At 44.4% G+C, this 13,993-nt stretch overlaps 1 protein-coding gene across 6 annotated transcripts in view; it reads right to left on the bottom strand.

Annotated features, from left to right (window-relative positions):
- Positions 1-6,386: 6,386 nt before the first annotated feature.
- The window catches only part of PIGN (phosphatidylinositol glycan anchor biosynthesis class N), a 287,637-nt gene continuing 280,030 nt past the window's right edge, over positions 6,387-13,993 (bottom strand). For all 6 annotated transcript variants that reach the window (XM_065052571.1, XM_065052575.1, XM_065052573.1 and 3 more), the window contains one exon: positions 6,387-7,243. In XM_065052571.1, coding sequence (XP_064908643.1) covers positions 7,120-7,243 — 124 coding nt within the window. In that variant the 3' untranslated portion in view covers positions 6,387-7,119. The remainder of the gene's footprint in view (positions 7,244-13,993) is intronic.

Here is a 13,993-nt window from a genome sequence, read left to right as displayed (position 1 = left end):
GCATCCACTAATGAAAAGGCTGCTTTTCCCCAGATGTCAGGTACTTTTGCAATAAATGAATACCGGGAAAGGAAAATGACAGAGTCAGTTCCCCTGCTCTGTAGAGCAATTCTTGTAAAAATTTATTCTCTGTCAAGCAAACTGTCTGAAAAAAAGATGCCATCAGCCACTTCTCCTAAGAGGAAGTTTGAGCACTTCTGAGATTGTCATATTAAAATGAATTAATGCTGCCAGCTGGTCTACCAATCATTAATTAAAAAAAAAAAAAAACAAAACAAGCAAGCAAACAAAAACAACAAACCCCGAGCTTTAAGTATCATTAAAAAAAATATATTGAAATACCAAATGAAAGCAGAAAACCAAGCAAACAGGCTCCCCCACGACAGACCGGCTGACATCATGACTTACAAACAGGACAAAACTCGTCCCCTCACCTGTCCTGGGCTCTGGAGGTGCAAAGGTAGGAGGGACCCTCAAGGGGAACCAACAAAAGCCACGCTTGGGGAAAAAACCTTAGGCAGGGTTCACTGCATGGCTGTTTTGGGATTGGCAGGGAAATAAAGCCCCAGGAAATGAAGGAGCCTGGGACAACGTTTTGGAAGGCTTGTGTTCGATTCAGGTCCCGGATGAACATTTGGCCTTCACCCCAAATACTAGGAGTTTTTCCTTCATTATGTAATTCTTTAAAACTGACACGCATATTTCATTCCTACTTTTGGCCATAAATACCAGTCAATTGCCAAATTACATTAAAGCAAGTAAGTTTGTAGCATTTTAAGTGAAACATAATGCGTTAATGTAGAAGAGATGCAGAAAGATGCTGCTTGTATGAAAAAAATGCACAGCGGTGAAACAGATATTTTCCTTTCACAGTAGGTCAGATATAACAAGCTTCCTACTCAAAGCCCCTGACGGAAAATATCCAGTAATTTCTGGAGATCTGGTGAGATGGAGACACAAACATCTGAGCAGCTAAATATAGCTCCGGATAGCATGCTTTGTACAGTGAGTTCCAGCGTCTCTGTCTCTCAACTTAATATGGAAATTGATACAAAAATAAAATAACAGTATTTTCAGAGGTCGTCTCTGTTTGTGTGCTCATCAGCACTCATGCCACCATATTTCAGCATCTGTTGAAACTACTCTGCAGTTTTTCTCTTGCACTGTTTCATATGCCAAGAAGACAGAATCATGATGTCCAGCAGAAAAGGCCACATCTATTGAGATGTATAAAGGTTACTCCACAGAAAGTCAATACAAGAACTGCACTCAGAATGCCTTGTCCTTTAGTATTTCTGCAAGAGTGATAAGCTAAGTTTAATTAGAGGAGTTTAGGTCTGGGCCAGAGATTTCCCCAGCCCTGAATGCCAGTGGTTCAGTTTTGCAACGTTTGTTTCTGGACACATGCCCTTTGGATCAGCTTGCAGTTGCTGAAGCTTGGGCTCAGGCTTGGGCAGGTCCTGCTGGAGCAAAGCTGCAAACCTCCCGAGGACGAAGAGGAGGCGGTGAGAACAAGTGAAGAGCCGTGCCAGTGACACGTGGCTTTCTCATATTTCTCCTCCCATCTCGCCGCGAGGCAAAAATGTTGGACTTGGGTGGGATTGCACTTGAAGTGATTTAAATTTAAATTCTCCAGGCTCGGCTCTGCGCTATCCTGTCTGTCTCTTGCTCAGCCACTTGCCCAAGCACAGGCTGTGCAGGACTTGACAGGCTGTACACTGGATCACAGGGCATTTCAGGTCAGAAGGGACCTCCTTGCAGTAGAGGTGACACCCTGAGAAGCAGGGCTGCAGATGGCAAGAAATTCAGAGCAGAAGTGGGCTCCATCACCGGTTGTTTCCCATTCCAAGCACATTTGGCTGGGGATCTTGGTGTGGTGGTTTCTCTCCCCCTCGCAGAGAATGCATGGGATGATACACAGACATTCATAGGTTTGTCAGTGGTACTGACCCGAATGAAAGGCAAACCCATATGTCAGCTTCACCTTATGTAATGTAAAGGAAATAAAAAGAAAAAAAAAAAGCCATTTGCTCTTACAAATCAGATGGAAAATAAAATGCAAACAAATAAGGTGTGTTTTCCTCTGTTTCTACTTGATATTATCTACATTCAAAGTTAGAAAGTTATGAAGCTTGCTGCCAAGAATAAGTCAATAAATAAACAAATAAAGAAAATATCAACAAGCTTCATTTCAAAGGTCATGGGAAGGGGGTGACCACCATGCTTTCAGCCTTCTGGTTCCCCTTTTCAGACCTCCTCAAATGCTAAATCGCTGTGCCCTGCCCTGAGGCGAGGAGGGAGCCCTTGCAGGAAGCAGCTGAATTCAGAGCCTCTTTAAGCCAGTGAAGTGGATTCAACGCTGCACACCCTTATTACAGTAACCTGTCCAGGAGAGACTGGTTGAGGAAAGAGTTGTAAATAATTTGGTGACCACAAGCCACTGTGATGGCCAGTTCCAGCTCACCACGAGCCCTGTCTCACAAATGACCTGGGCTGATCTGGGGCTGTTCCCACACATGTGGCAGCAGTGCAAGATGGGTTCCCAAACCTTCCCCAGACATGGCAGCTCACAGAACAGCTACCCAAAGACAACACACAGGAGAAAGTCAAAGTCTCTTGCCTTCAGGCTGGATGAAGCCATATGATGATGGAAAAGGGGGCACCCAGAGCTGCCCCACCACTGCGATGCAGAGCACACCCCAGATCAGGTGCAAGACAGAAATGTTCTTCCTTCCACACCAAAACTGTAGTTCCCCAAAATATTCTCTCCAACTGGTTCCTGCTCCCCACATAGCGCAGGATGCTGCAGCAACCCTGGCACCCTCCATGCTCTGATCCACTTTGCCAAAGGCATCTGATAGAAGTACCCTTACTGCCCCAAAGACACGGGAAAAAGGATTGCAGGATTCATACAGACAATTTTGAAAAGCGATGAGCATCACATCCTTACAAATTAGCTGGGGTGGCAGGAGCTGAAATGACATCTGTACCATGCCTTGGCCAAAAGAGATATTAGAGTTCAAGGGTGATGCTAAGGAGCAAGGTTTGGATAAGACCATGAACATTCATTCATATCTTTGTTGTCATTCAAGAAGGTAAAGGCTGCAGCAGCCTTACAACTAAGAGCCACAGCATGCATTGAAATTGCCAAAGCTTGTAAAATCTGATTTATTCTGTGAGGGTGAAGGTGAAGTCATTTAGTTTGAGTCATAAGAGGTCTTGATACAATCTAAGCTTCATCATCTCTGAAGACACAGCTCACTCCCTGGACGGATATCAAAAGGCTGCTACGTACAGCCTTGATAACACAATAGCAGAGAACAATTCCTAGTACTGAAGATTACAAGATCTTTGTATCATCTACTGTTCAGTACAGCTTCTCTCACATTATACCACCTGATGGGCACTCCATGTTTATGGTTACCTCTTCGGGGGTCTGTGGCTCTGAAAGCAAGAAGATATGAGCTTTGCAGAGGTTTTTACAATATGAATATAGTTTAAAAAATTCTGCAGCCCCAGGCATAAATAATAAGGTTGATCTACCTGCCTTTGCCTGCCTGAGGTTTTCACTGTCTGGAGCCTCACCTGCTCTAGGAGACCGAGAGTCTGCAACTCTGCTGCAGGCAGAAAGCAGGCAGGAGGGCTCAGGGTAATTCTGCCTTCGTGCACTTAGCAGAAAACACAGGGACTGGGTGGCACCCATAATGGCCTGCAAAGCTCTGCTGGCTCAGAGCCCTCCTTTCTGTGGCCCAAGTCCTGTCTGGGCCCCATGAAGAGGGATGGTGCTTGAAGATTCACAAGCAGAGGAAAAGAAAGCTTAAACTCAGCTGAGTACAAAAATTTATTCCCTACCTTAGCTCCTGCGGATGACGTTTGCTTCTGGAGAGAAAATGCATCTGTGGGAGGGAAGAGTCGACTTTGTCACACACTCCATGGGGCTGTGTAAAGTAGCTGAGTGGGAGAATTTTTGACACCTCCCTGTGCTGGAGTAAACCCAAAAGTGCAGGCCAAGACTCCAGCAAGAGCCTCCCCTGGGGAGATACAGGAATAGCACAGCCCATTCTGCCTCTCCAAGAGAGCTGCTCTCCCACAGCCTCGGCTGGAAACTGAATTCACAAATGGCACAGAGATGCAAGGGACCAGCAGGGGAAAGGGGAAGGTCAGCTAAGGTTGCCACAACTATGGCTCAGGCAGAGCAAATGGCAAAGAACAGACTCCTACAGAGCAGCACTAGGGAAAAAAACAAGGTGCGTATTGCAAAGGCAACCCCATGCTCATCATCCCCTTTCTGCTCTTATAATAATGGACATAAAAAACAAAACCCATTTTGTGGAGACACTATGGAAGCCATAAGCAAAACGAGTAACTGATGTAGGTTGTTCAGCCATTTCCACTTTTCTGCATACCAGAGTATATGGATTATTCCCGTTACCATAGCTGAGCTGCATCAGATGCAGTGGGGTGAGACACTGTTTCATTACCAGCCCCCTGTGGTGAGAAAATACATCAGGCCTGAGCTTCTGTGCACTCTCCTGGGGAGGCTGCAGGACCAGACAGTAAGCACCTCCAGTGTTTTCACTTGGTAGGTAGGACATCCACTTGGTCTTATCTATGATAACAAGCAGTTTTGACATGCTTGCAGAAGATGTGCCTTCAAGGTGGCAGCCCTGTAGGTCCCACTTTCCTGCTTTTTCAGTCAGTTCCTTCATATCACACCCACACCAGCTGTTCAGCTGCTCCCATCAGTGAATTTGCTCTACAAACAGTAGTTTTGCAAAGAAATCACTCCAGCAATGGAGGCTGGGATGCTCAGTGGTATGGCTGCCTACAGCTGTGTGTACTCCCCACTGTAGACAGAGGTCTCAAGAAATCAGTTACGTCCCACAAAGCAGATGATACAGTACCCTGCACACAGAGTGCACCCTGTAGACCAGGGGCATCAAACTCATTTTCAGCGGGGGCCATATTTATACAGGCCTAAAATTACATTTGGTCCTTTGAAGGCAGCTGCGAGGTTGATGTGGCCGCCGGTGAAATGAGTTTGACTGGTGTAGACTGAAGCTGAGGTGGGGATAGATCTCTTCAGCAGAAACTCACTGGATCTCAGGAGAACGTGTGTGACAGGTTCCCATGCCTACACATAGTCTTTGTTGTGGCAGAAACTTTCCACCAGCTTACGGTTGTTCCTTGCGTTGGCTGCATGGTACAACCACCAGCGGTGAGCACATGCCCACCTTCTGGCATGCAAGTCTGCAGGTATAGTCTGTAACAAATGGGAAATATTTTCTGTGGCTTGAGGCCAGCTGTGCTAGCAACATGCCCAGCAGGACCACCACCTAGTAGAAAAATTACTCCCTCTCCAGTGCTCAGATGCTCTCAAGAAGCGCTCCGAAGCTGCACGGATGACTGCCGGCCCATGATACGATAGTCTTCTAGCACTCAACAAACAGATGGAGGTTTGTGACCGGTGTCTCCCAGCCATACTTCCTGCAGAGGGATGACTACTTTCCAGAGCGTTAAACAGACGCGTGACCACAGCCAAATGCCAGATGGCTGGAAAGGGTCTTGGAGCAGCCCTCACAATGAACACTGAGCCTTGGCTGCCAGCATCACACACCATATGTATCAGCTCCCTGATAGGAAGGCCTGGCTGCAAGTTGGGAGTGTGACACAGGGACATTACATAGCACAATTTTTAGACATGGCATCATATAATAGTGCAGAAAGAATAAAGGTTTTTCTCTTGCTCACATTCTTCACTGTGCAAAGGGATCTGCTTCAAAAGCCCTTTCATTGACAGCATGGATGGAAAAAGCTGTTTCAAAGGCAGGACACCAAGCGCTCTGCAGGCCTCCTGCTGAGCAGGTGATACAGTTTTTGCTTCAGGAGATACACTTTTTAATTCTCAGAACAGATGACTTCAAGGAGGGATGAAGCATTAAGGTAATTTGTGCTACTTAATCACCTGCAGGCTGGTAGTAGGGAGGCTGATGCTTGCTGTTGAAAGGGCCACAAAGTTACAAGGCTATCTCAAAGTGTTATGCAATGTATTTAGAGTTACTGGGCCCCCAGAAGCACCCACAAGAGCAGAGCCTCTAAGCACGCTGACTCTTTGCTCTCACTTGTAATCAACATACAACCAGGGATTTTGTGGCAGTGGTTGATTCAAGGTGTAGCCATTACCTAGGGTGACACTTGTAATTGTGAGCAGAACACAAATGGAAAGAAAAACAAGGAAAGGAAAAGTCTCCATGTGGCATCACTCTATGCAAACAAGCAGCTCCTGCGGCAGCTTCAGGACATCTTCATGCTGATCTGACTCTGGGCTGCCACTGAAACAATCAGCCCTAACCTTCCTGCCCACCCCATCACGATGGGGACCATAATATTTTACAATGCTTTATTCAGGCTCCTTTTCATTTGGATCAATTACCTGAGCTGGCATACTGCTCAGCTCACCTGAGCATAGGAGAGCATAGTCAGCAGCAGCAGCAGCTCACACTGAGGTTAGCTAAGATCTGTTGCCTTACAAGCTCCAGCCTCACAGGGTACCAGTCTTAACCTGCTTCAACATATTCTCACAGCACCGTGACACAGCCTGCAAAAGGTGCAGCCAGTCTCAGAGATATTCAAATGCGTATGCCACATGGGAAACATACAAATCAGTGATCTGTCCCAACTTATTTGATTTATGCTTTAGTCTGTGAGATGCTTATGCAAGACATGAAGTGAAGCTAGGACTTTGCAGACTCCTAATGAGAATGAGCACGTGTATGGCAAACAGCTGGCAGACAAGTTATAACAACTCAAAAGAACTCCAAAATATAGTTGCCCTTTTTTTTTTTTAGAAACTATTTTGTTGCTGGTTTTATTTTCAAGAAGTATGTACACTTAGAGAATAAAGCTGAGGGTTTTTTAGCCCCACTGATGTCTAAGTGACAATCTCCAAATGCAAATTTCAGCCCTGGGACAGCATTTAACCTGTAGCAGCAGAGCACTCTGATCCCTTGATAGGATTTCAACACTCTAGTCCATTAACTTATATTTACATTCCAGAGGTGGAGGTTGGTTCAGAGGAATCCTGAGGATGGGAAGATGACAGGCGGATTTAGCGCTTTATCATGTGGAATGGTGCTTAGTCCTTCTAGGAAGTTCAAGTCTCTTTGTAGTTAGCAGCTGGGCCAGTCCATTCATCAGCATCATAAAAATGGTCAACGACATCACAAGCACATAGTGGCTAATGCTGCAAGGAAGAGACACATAAAAGTCGTCAGAGAAAAAAATGTATATAAGCTACTTCTGGAAGGTAACTACTATAGCAGCATTATCATGTGAAAACCAAAGTGTGACAAAATAAAATGGTGGGGACAACAGCACACACAACTGAGCATATACCAAGTGAATAAGAGGTACTGGGTGTATTTTTCATTCAAAATGGTAATTCAACATATATGACTGAAACCACAGCAAAACTTCTGCTTGCTGTGAACTGATAATCTAGAATCTAGGGAGAACTTGCCATCACTCCATGGTAGGGAGACAGCTCAGCTATTTATGTCAGCTGAAGTGCAATTTTCTAGAGAAAACACTGTTCCAGTGATGAGCAGCTTCAAGAAAAAACAAAACCAACCAACACCCCACAAAAAACCCACCACAACCCCCCCCACACACTACTTTTTCACTCAACATTTCTAAAAAATTGTGGAATTCTCTACTGTGGTAACACATGGTTTCAAAGAGGTTACACAAATTAGTTCAAGAGTGGCTAATAAACCCAATATGAAGATGCAGCTTCTGTGTTAGGAAGTCCTTAAGTCACTAACAGTTAAAAGGACAACAAGCAGAGGGCTTCTTCTCCACTTGCTGATGCAACATTAATGTGGCAGATGGGCTATTTTGGGTTAGACTGAGATCTGTGTTCAATGTCTGAATCAAGCTGCTATTAATGTAAATCACTAGCCATTAAGAAATTAGAATTCTTCCAAATCCGATGACATTTCAGGCTAGAGTTGCAGATGAAACACTGCTGCACCCATGTCCATCACACACCCAGTGCAGCTGTTTAGGCTTTTTGGTGGTGGGTGGTTTTTTTTTTTTTTTGGTTGGTTGGTTTTCATATTTTTGCTTTGTTTGTTGTTTTCTTCCTGAGACTACTGAAAAGAATCCTGGCACTCTGATACGAGGAGAGGTACCCATAGCTCCTAATGCACTCACCCATCTCCACGACTCAAAGCAGACGGCTCTTTAGGATGAGTAGAGTAACTTGAGACTCAATGAAGTCTGAGTTAAGTCACAAAAAAGGATTGCAAGGAGCACTTGCAGGTTTAATTACCTGGAATTTCTGCCAGAGGACTCATTCAGTTTGAGAGTTTAGCCAGAGAAACGCAGTAAAGCTCATAATGCCATTGCTATCAATCCTCACCACCCTGAGACTGTGACAGCCCTGGTGCTAGCCTAGTGCAATTTAGCTCTGTGAAGTGGAGAAGCACCAGCTCTTAACAAAGTTGGGCTGCTAACCAGTGTGAGAGAATAAAAATAATCAAAAAAGTTCACTATTGAGAGGGAGTTCTTCCACAGCCAGGGTATCAGCAACCAAATGAGCTGGGGTCTGACCAAAGTGGATGGAGAACACTGAAAGGGACTTGACTCATGCTACAAGATTTTTCTGTTTCCTTTGAGTCTGACTAAACCTTGCCACAAACACCTTGCTCAAAATACGTAGCTTTAAGAAATCAGTTTCAAAAATCCACCAGCACAAATGGGCTCAGACCTCAACAAGTAAAATCCATCAAGCGTCTCCATCTCTGCAAACTCCCACCTGTACACAGTGCAAATGAAGATATTCACTAATGTGAACAACTCAAGGTTTAAAATACCAGACAGGAGCAATCTCACCTATGTGCCTTTCCTACAAGCATCCCCCCCTCCTCCAGCTTTAGCTAAGCAGAACAGGAGGCCTACGAGAGCCATACTACTGCTCTGCTTCTGCAGGGAACGTCAGATGACACAAGAGCACAAAGTCAGGCACAAAGCAGACTTTCGCATGGTCAGTGCACTTTGGACTTTGCAGCTCACAGCACATTTACAATAGCAAAGATAATACAATTCCATCAAGAGCTGCCCTTGGAAGTCCACCTGGGTCTGTTACAGGCTCAGTTCCATGGGAGAGGACACGTTGCCAACTGAAAGTCAAGCCCTCCTTGTTGTTATCTTCATGGTGTAACATGTCCTTGGGGACTGCACAAGCACCACAGGCACAGAAGGTTGTGTGGCTCTTAAGAGAACAGCCACTCTGGTAAATAGCTGGATGGTTTAATGTCTCACGCATTACTGGTAACACTTCAACTTTCCTTCTCACCTGACACCAGAATTGTAGTTTTTCACATAAGTAGCAACACCACTTTTCTCCCAGCTTTCAAAGAAAGCTGGAATGAGAAATCTGAAAATCAGAAGCCAAAGATCCTGCCTCTATTCCTACAGACACCCTGAGACTGTCACCAGAGGATCAGTGACTTGCTGCCACCAGCATGGTCCTTACACAGACAGGCATCAGAGTTCCTGTCCACCCCAAAAGGAGCTTTTCCGGATGTGGGTGCTAATTAGTTTCTCAAAGGAAAAAAGTCTCCAAAAATTCTGCTTAGCTACATGTCACTCAAGAGACTGGGTTCTCCATACTTTTGGAAAGAAGAGAGTGCTGCACCCACTTCTACCTTGCTATGGTGCAAAAGGCTGAATAGTTATCGTCCTTCATTAAAATATCAGATGTTTAGAGTAAAGAAATATATACATATATTATGCCATAGAGCACAATTAAAAACAATTTCAGTCTACTTGTGACATAATTGTAAACAGCCAGCATCTCTGGGGCCATCAGCAACTGGCACTGCAGTGCTGCAGGCAGCTCTGCTTGGTAAATTAGTTCTCAGGCTGGGGTAATGCTGTCATTAAACAAACAAAGCAAGACTCGTACATGTATATGCCACAACCGCAGCAGCAAAATCTTGATCCCTATACCACCCAGAACTGTGCCTTTGGCGGGGTCTGTAGTTACAGTGAAGCACGTAATTCTCAAAACAAGCTTCCTCCATCAGAAGTCAAACCTGAGATAACATGGAAGAGGAGTAAGATTCTAGGTTCCAGGCAAGTGAGATCCACGTGGAAGAAAAAGACACATTAAAGAGGTACAAGAGAACAGCACAGTGGGGCACAATGCGGCAATGCTTAAAAAGAATGAGGTGGGCAGTGACAGGTAATGGTAGAGGTAGCTGGTGTAGGGGATCACACATGATCTGAGGTAAGGCAGCACCATTCAATGTAAAGGTGAGTGCCCTGTGTATGGATCAAGGTCAACAGGCAAAGCTGGTCCTAGGAAAATTTTGTGTCAGGGAGGAAGACACCTATTTCGGTGGCAAGGAATCAAAAGGAGAACGTATGAGGTACTACCATCTCCCGGCTTTGTTTGTGACAGTGTACATTGATGAGAACTACTAACCAAAGACAAGAAGAATCAAAGATCAGTAAAAAATAAGGGGGGGTTGGGCATAGAATCAATCTTGTTCCAGAATGTGGCTTTCTCCCAAGACAGGCTAATTCCTCAGATGGCAGACCTGATTAGAAGCTGGGAAGACAGGAAGATGGTGTAAGTTACTATAGCAATTAAAAAACTAGAAATAAACCAACTCATGTAAGGACTTGGAAGGCCATTCTCCAGAAGAGTCTGAGGACCTTATTTCTACACCACATGCTGCTTTGAACTGTGGGATTGTTCCCAAGCACACACAGATGTCCCAGATTTAGATTCTGAATTTTAAGACTACTGGATCTCTAGCCAGGATGCAGTCTGGCAAACTGGGGAGGTCCCAGTTGACTGGAAGTTGGCAAATGTGACACCCATCTACAAGAAGTGCTGGAAGGAGGATCTGGGGAATTACAGGCTTATGAGCCTGATCTTACTGCCAGGGAAGGTCATAGAGCTCACTTTGAGTGCTGTCAAGTGGCCCAAACAAGACAAACAAGCGATCAAGCTCAGCCAGCGTGGGTTTATGAAAGGAAGGTCCTGCCTGACCAATGTGATCTCCTTCTAGGACAAGGTAACCACCTAGTGAATGAGGAAAAAGCTGTGAATGTTGTGTACTTAGACTTCAGTAAAGCCTATGACACCGTATCCCACAGCATTCTCCTAGAGAAGCTGCAGCTCATGGCCTGGATGGGTGAACTCTGCGATGGATAAAGAACTGGCTGGATGGCCGGGCCCAAAGAGTTGTGGTGAATGGAGCCAAATCCAGCTGGTGGCCGGTCATGAGTGGTGTTCCCCAGAGCTCAGCACTGGGGCCAGTTCTGTCGAATATCTTTACAATTATCTGGATGAGGGCATCAAGTGCACCCTTAGTAAGTTTGCAGATGACACCAAGTTGGGTGGGAACGTTGATCTGCTGGAGGATAGGAAGGCCATACAAAGGAATCTGGACAGGCTAGATCGTTAGGCTGAGGCCAATTGTATGAGGTTTAACAAGGTCAAGTTCTGGGTCCTGCACTTGGGTCACAACAACCCCAGGCAGCACTACAGTCTCAGGAAAGAGCGTCTGGAAAGCTGCCTGGCAGAAAGGGGGTCTGGGAGTGTTGACTGACAGCTGGCTGAACATGAGCCAGCAGTGTCCCCAGGTGGCCAAAAAGGCCAAGAGCATCCTGGTGTGCATCAGGAATAGTGTTGCCAGCAGCACTAGAGAAGTGATCGTCCCACTGTACTCGGCACTGATGAGGCCACACCTCCAATCCTGTGTTCAGTTTTGGGCTCCTCTGGGAGAGAAAGACGTTGAGGTGCTGGAGATTGTTCAGAGGAGGGCGACAAGGCTGGTGAGGGGTCTGGAGCACAAGTCTGATGAGAAGCAGCTGAGGGAACTGGGACTGTTTAGCCTGGAGAAAAGGAGGCTGAGGGGAGACCTGATTGCTCTCTGCAACTACCTGAAAGGAGGCTGTAGCGTGGAGGATGTTGGTCTCTTCTCCCAAGTAGCAAGTGATAAGACAAGAGGAAATGGCTTCAAGTTGCACCAGGGGACGTTTAGGTTGGATATTAGGAAAAATTTCATCACATAAATAGCTTTAAAGCACTGGAACAGGCTGCCTAGGGAAGTGGTTGCGTCACCATCCCTGGAGGTATTTAAAAGATGTAGAAGTGAGGTTCTTAGGGACATGGTTTAGTGCCAGAGTTAGGTTATGGTTGGACTCAATGATCCTGAGCATCTCTTCCAACCCAAATGATTCTATGATTCTAAAAAACAGTTTTCTGTGGTTTATCTATGTCCCCTGAACTTTGAAACTGCAGAGGAACATTCAGAATATATATCTTTATTTTCTAACAACTGTTGTAAAAAGAGGGAGCAAGTAGTACAGTATCTCTCTGTATAAAACTATATAATACTGTCATATAAAGAAGTTTTAGGATTTATCTTACTTATCTGAATATAGCGCTATTTACCATGTACTGTAAAGCTATAGTAGGTTTAAAGGCTATATCTCCCTGTCTGTAGAAATGTATGGAGACAAATAAACATACCTTTTAAGCCATAGAGAAATTATTTTGGTGACAAAAGCCAAAAAGCTATCTATTCCACTTGTCCGTTATTAAAAAATAAAATAATCTGTCAGAACAAACTTCTCATGATCATGTACTACACATTGTAGGCTCAAAAGTACTAGGAAAACTGCATTATTGTTTTTATGGAATGTAATGGTGTATTCAGCTAGGGTATATGATGCAGTTTAGGGTGACCTCAACATATACAGGTAGAGGATAAGTTTAGCAGACCTCAGAAGCTTGCATAAGCCACTGCTTTGATTTCTGCATTCACTGCAAGATTTTTATCCCGTTGATATATCAAAATAATGAAAAGCACTCTCTGAAAAACAAGTTCACATTGATTCTGGCATCACCATTAAGGAAAGGACCTTTAAAACTTTCTAAGAAGCCATAAATATTTACTGTAATTGATAATTTACTGAGAGGAGGGAATCAATGGTGCATTGATAATTTCCTGAATGCGGTAATGTGGGACTGTATGTTGGATCTGTTGTTTCTCAGCATTTCATTAATAATCTGGAAGAGTGTGAAAAGTAGAAATCTCTTTACATTCAATGACAATACTTAAGTGGCACGGTAAATTCAACCAGGAGAATAAAGATATCACATTAAGCCAGATACGAGGCATGGTTAAATGACATGTAATATCGTTAAGGCATGGTAGAAGGAGATGTAAAATTCGGGAGTTAGGGGTGAAATGAATAAAAATGGTGATATGTCAGTTCAGTAAACAAGCCCTACTTCCAAACAATGAAACAGATCCACTAGGAAACAAGACATCACCACAAAAAAGCAGTGAAGGTTGTCTTTTCATCACAACAGATTTAAAACCATCTCTTACACATCAAGCTTCCAAGCACTGGTATTAGAAAACCCAAGTACTACCTAATGAGGGTTTCCTACTGAACTTGCACATTCTTACTAAAAGAGAGGACACACAAAAGTTCTGAAGCGTGGTAATTAGAAAATCCATTGAAAGCTATCACCACAAAAAAAGGAGGAGTATGGAAACATACAACAGCAGCTTTGCAAATGCAGCACATATACCACTGGACTCAGGCAGACTTTAGAGGAACGCATCTTCACCAGGCAATTAAATCGTTGATTTTCCACCTGTGATTTCAATGATGTGGTAACTAGTAGTGTACAATGAACCCTGATACTTGCACATGTACACACACACTCTTCCTACCAAGGCCACTAAAAAAACAACAACAAAAAACCAAATAAAACTATGAGAGCAGTTGTCCCTAAGGGTGCTCCAGGTGCTCCTACCTCTTTGTTCCAAGAAATCCTACACAGGTCTGGTTGAGATACAAACAGTTGGGGAAAAAAAAAAAGAACCATAATTTCCTTAACTGACTCAACCTTCCCAGGAAAATTTTGGAAACACCTAAAATGTCACCTGAGAGGGGA

The sequence above is a fragment of the Columba livia genome, chromosome 2, assembly GCF_036013475.1.
Source record: "Columba livia isolate bColLiv1 breed racing homer chromosome 2, bColLiv1.pat.W.v2, whole genome shotgun sequence".
Lineage (NCBI taxonomy): Eukaryota > Metazoa > Chordata > Aves > Columbiformes > Columbidae > Columba > Columba livia.
This window is presented reverse-complemented; position numbering and strand designations above follow the sequence as displayed.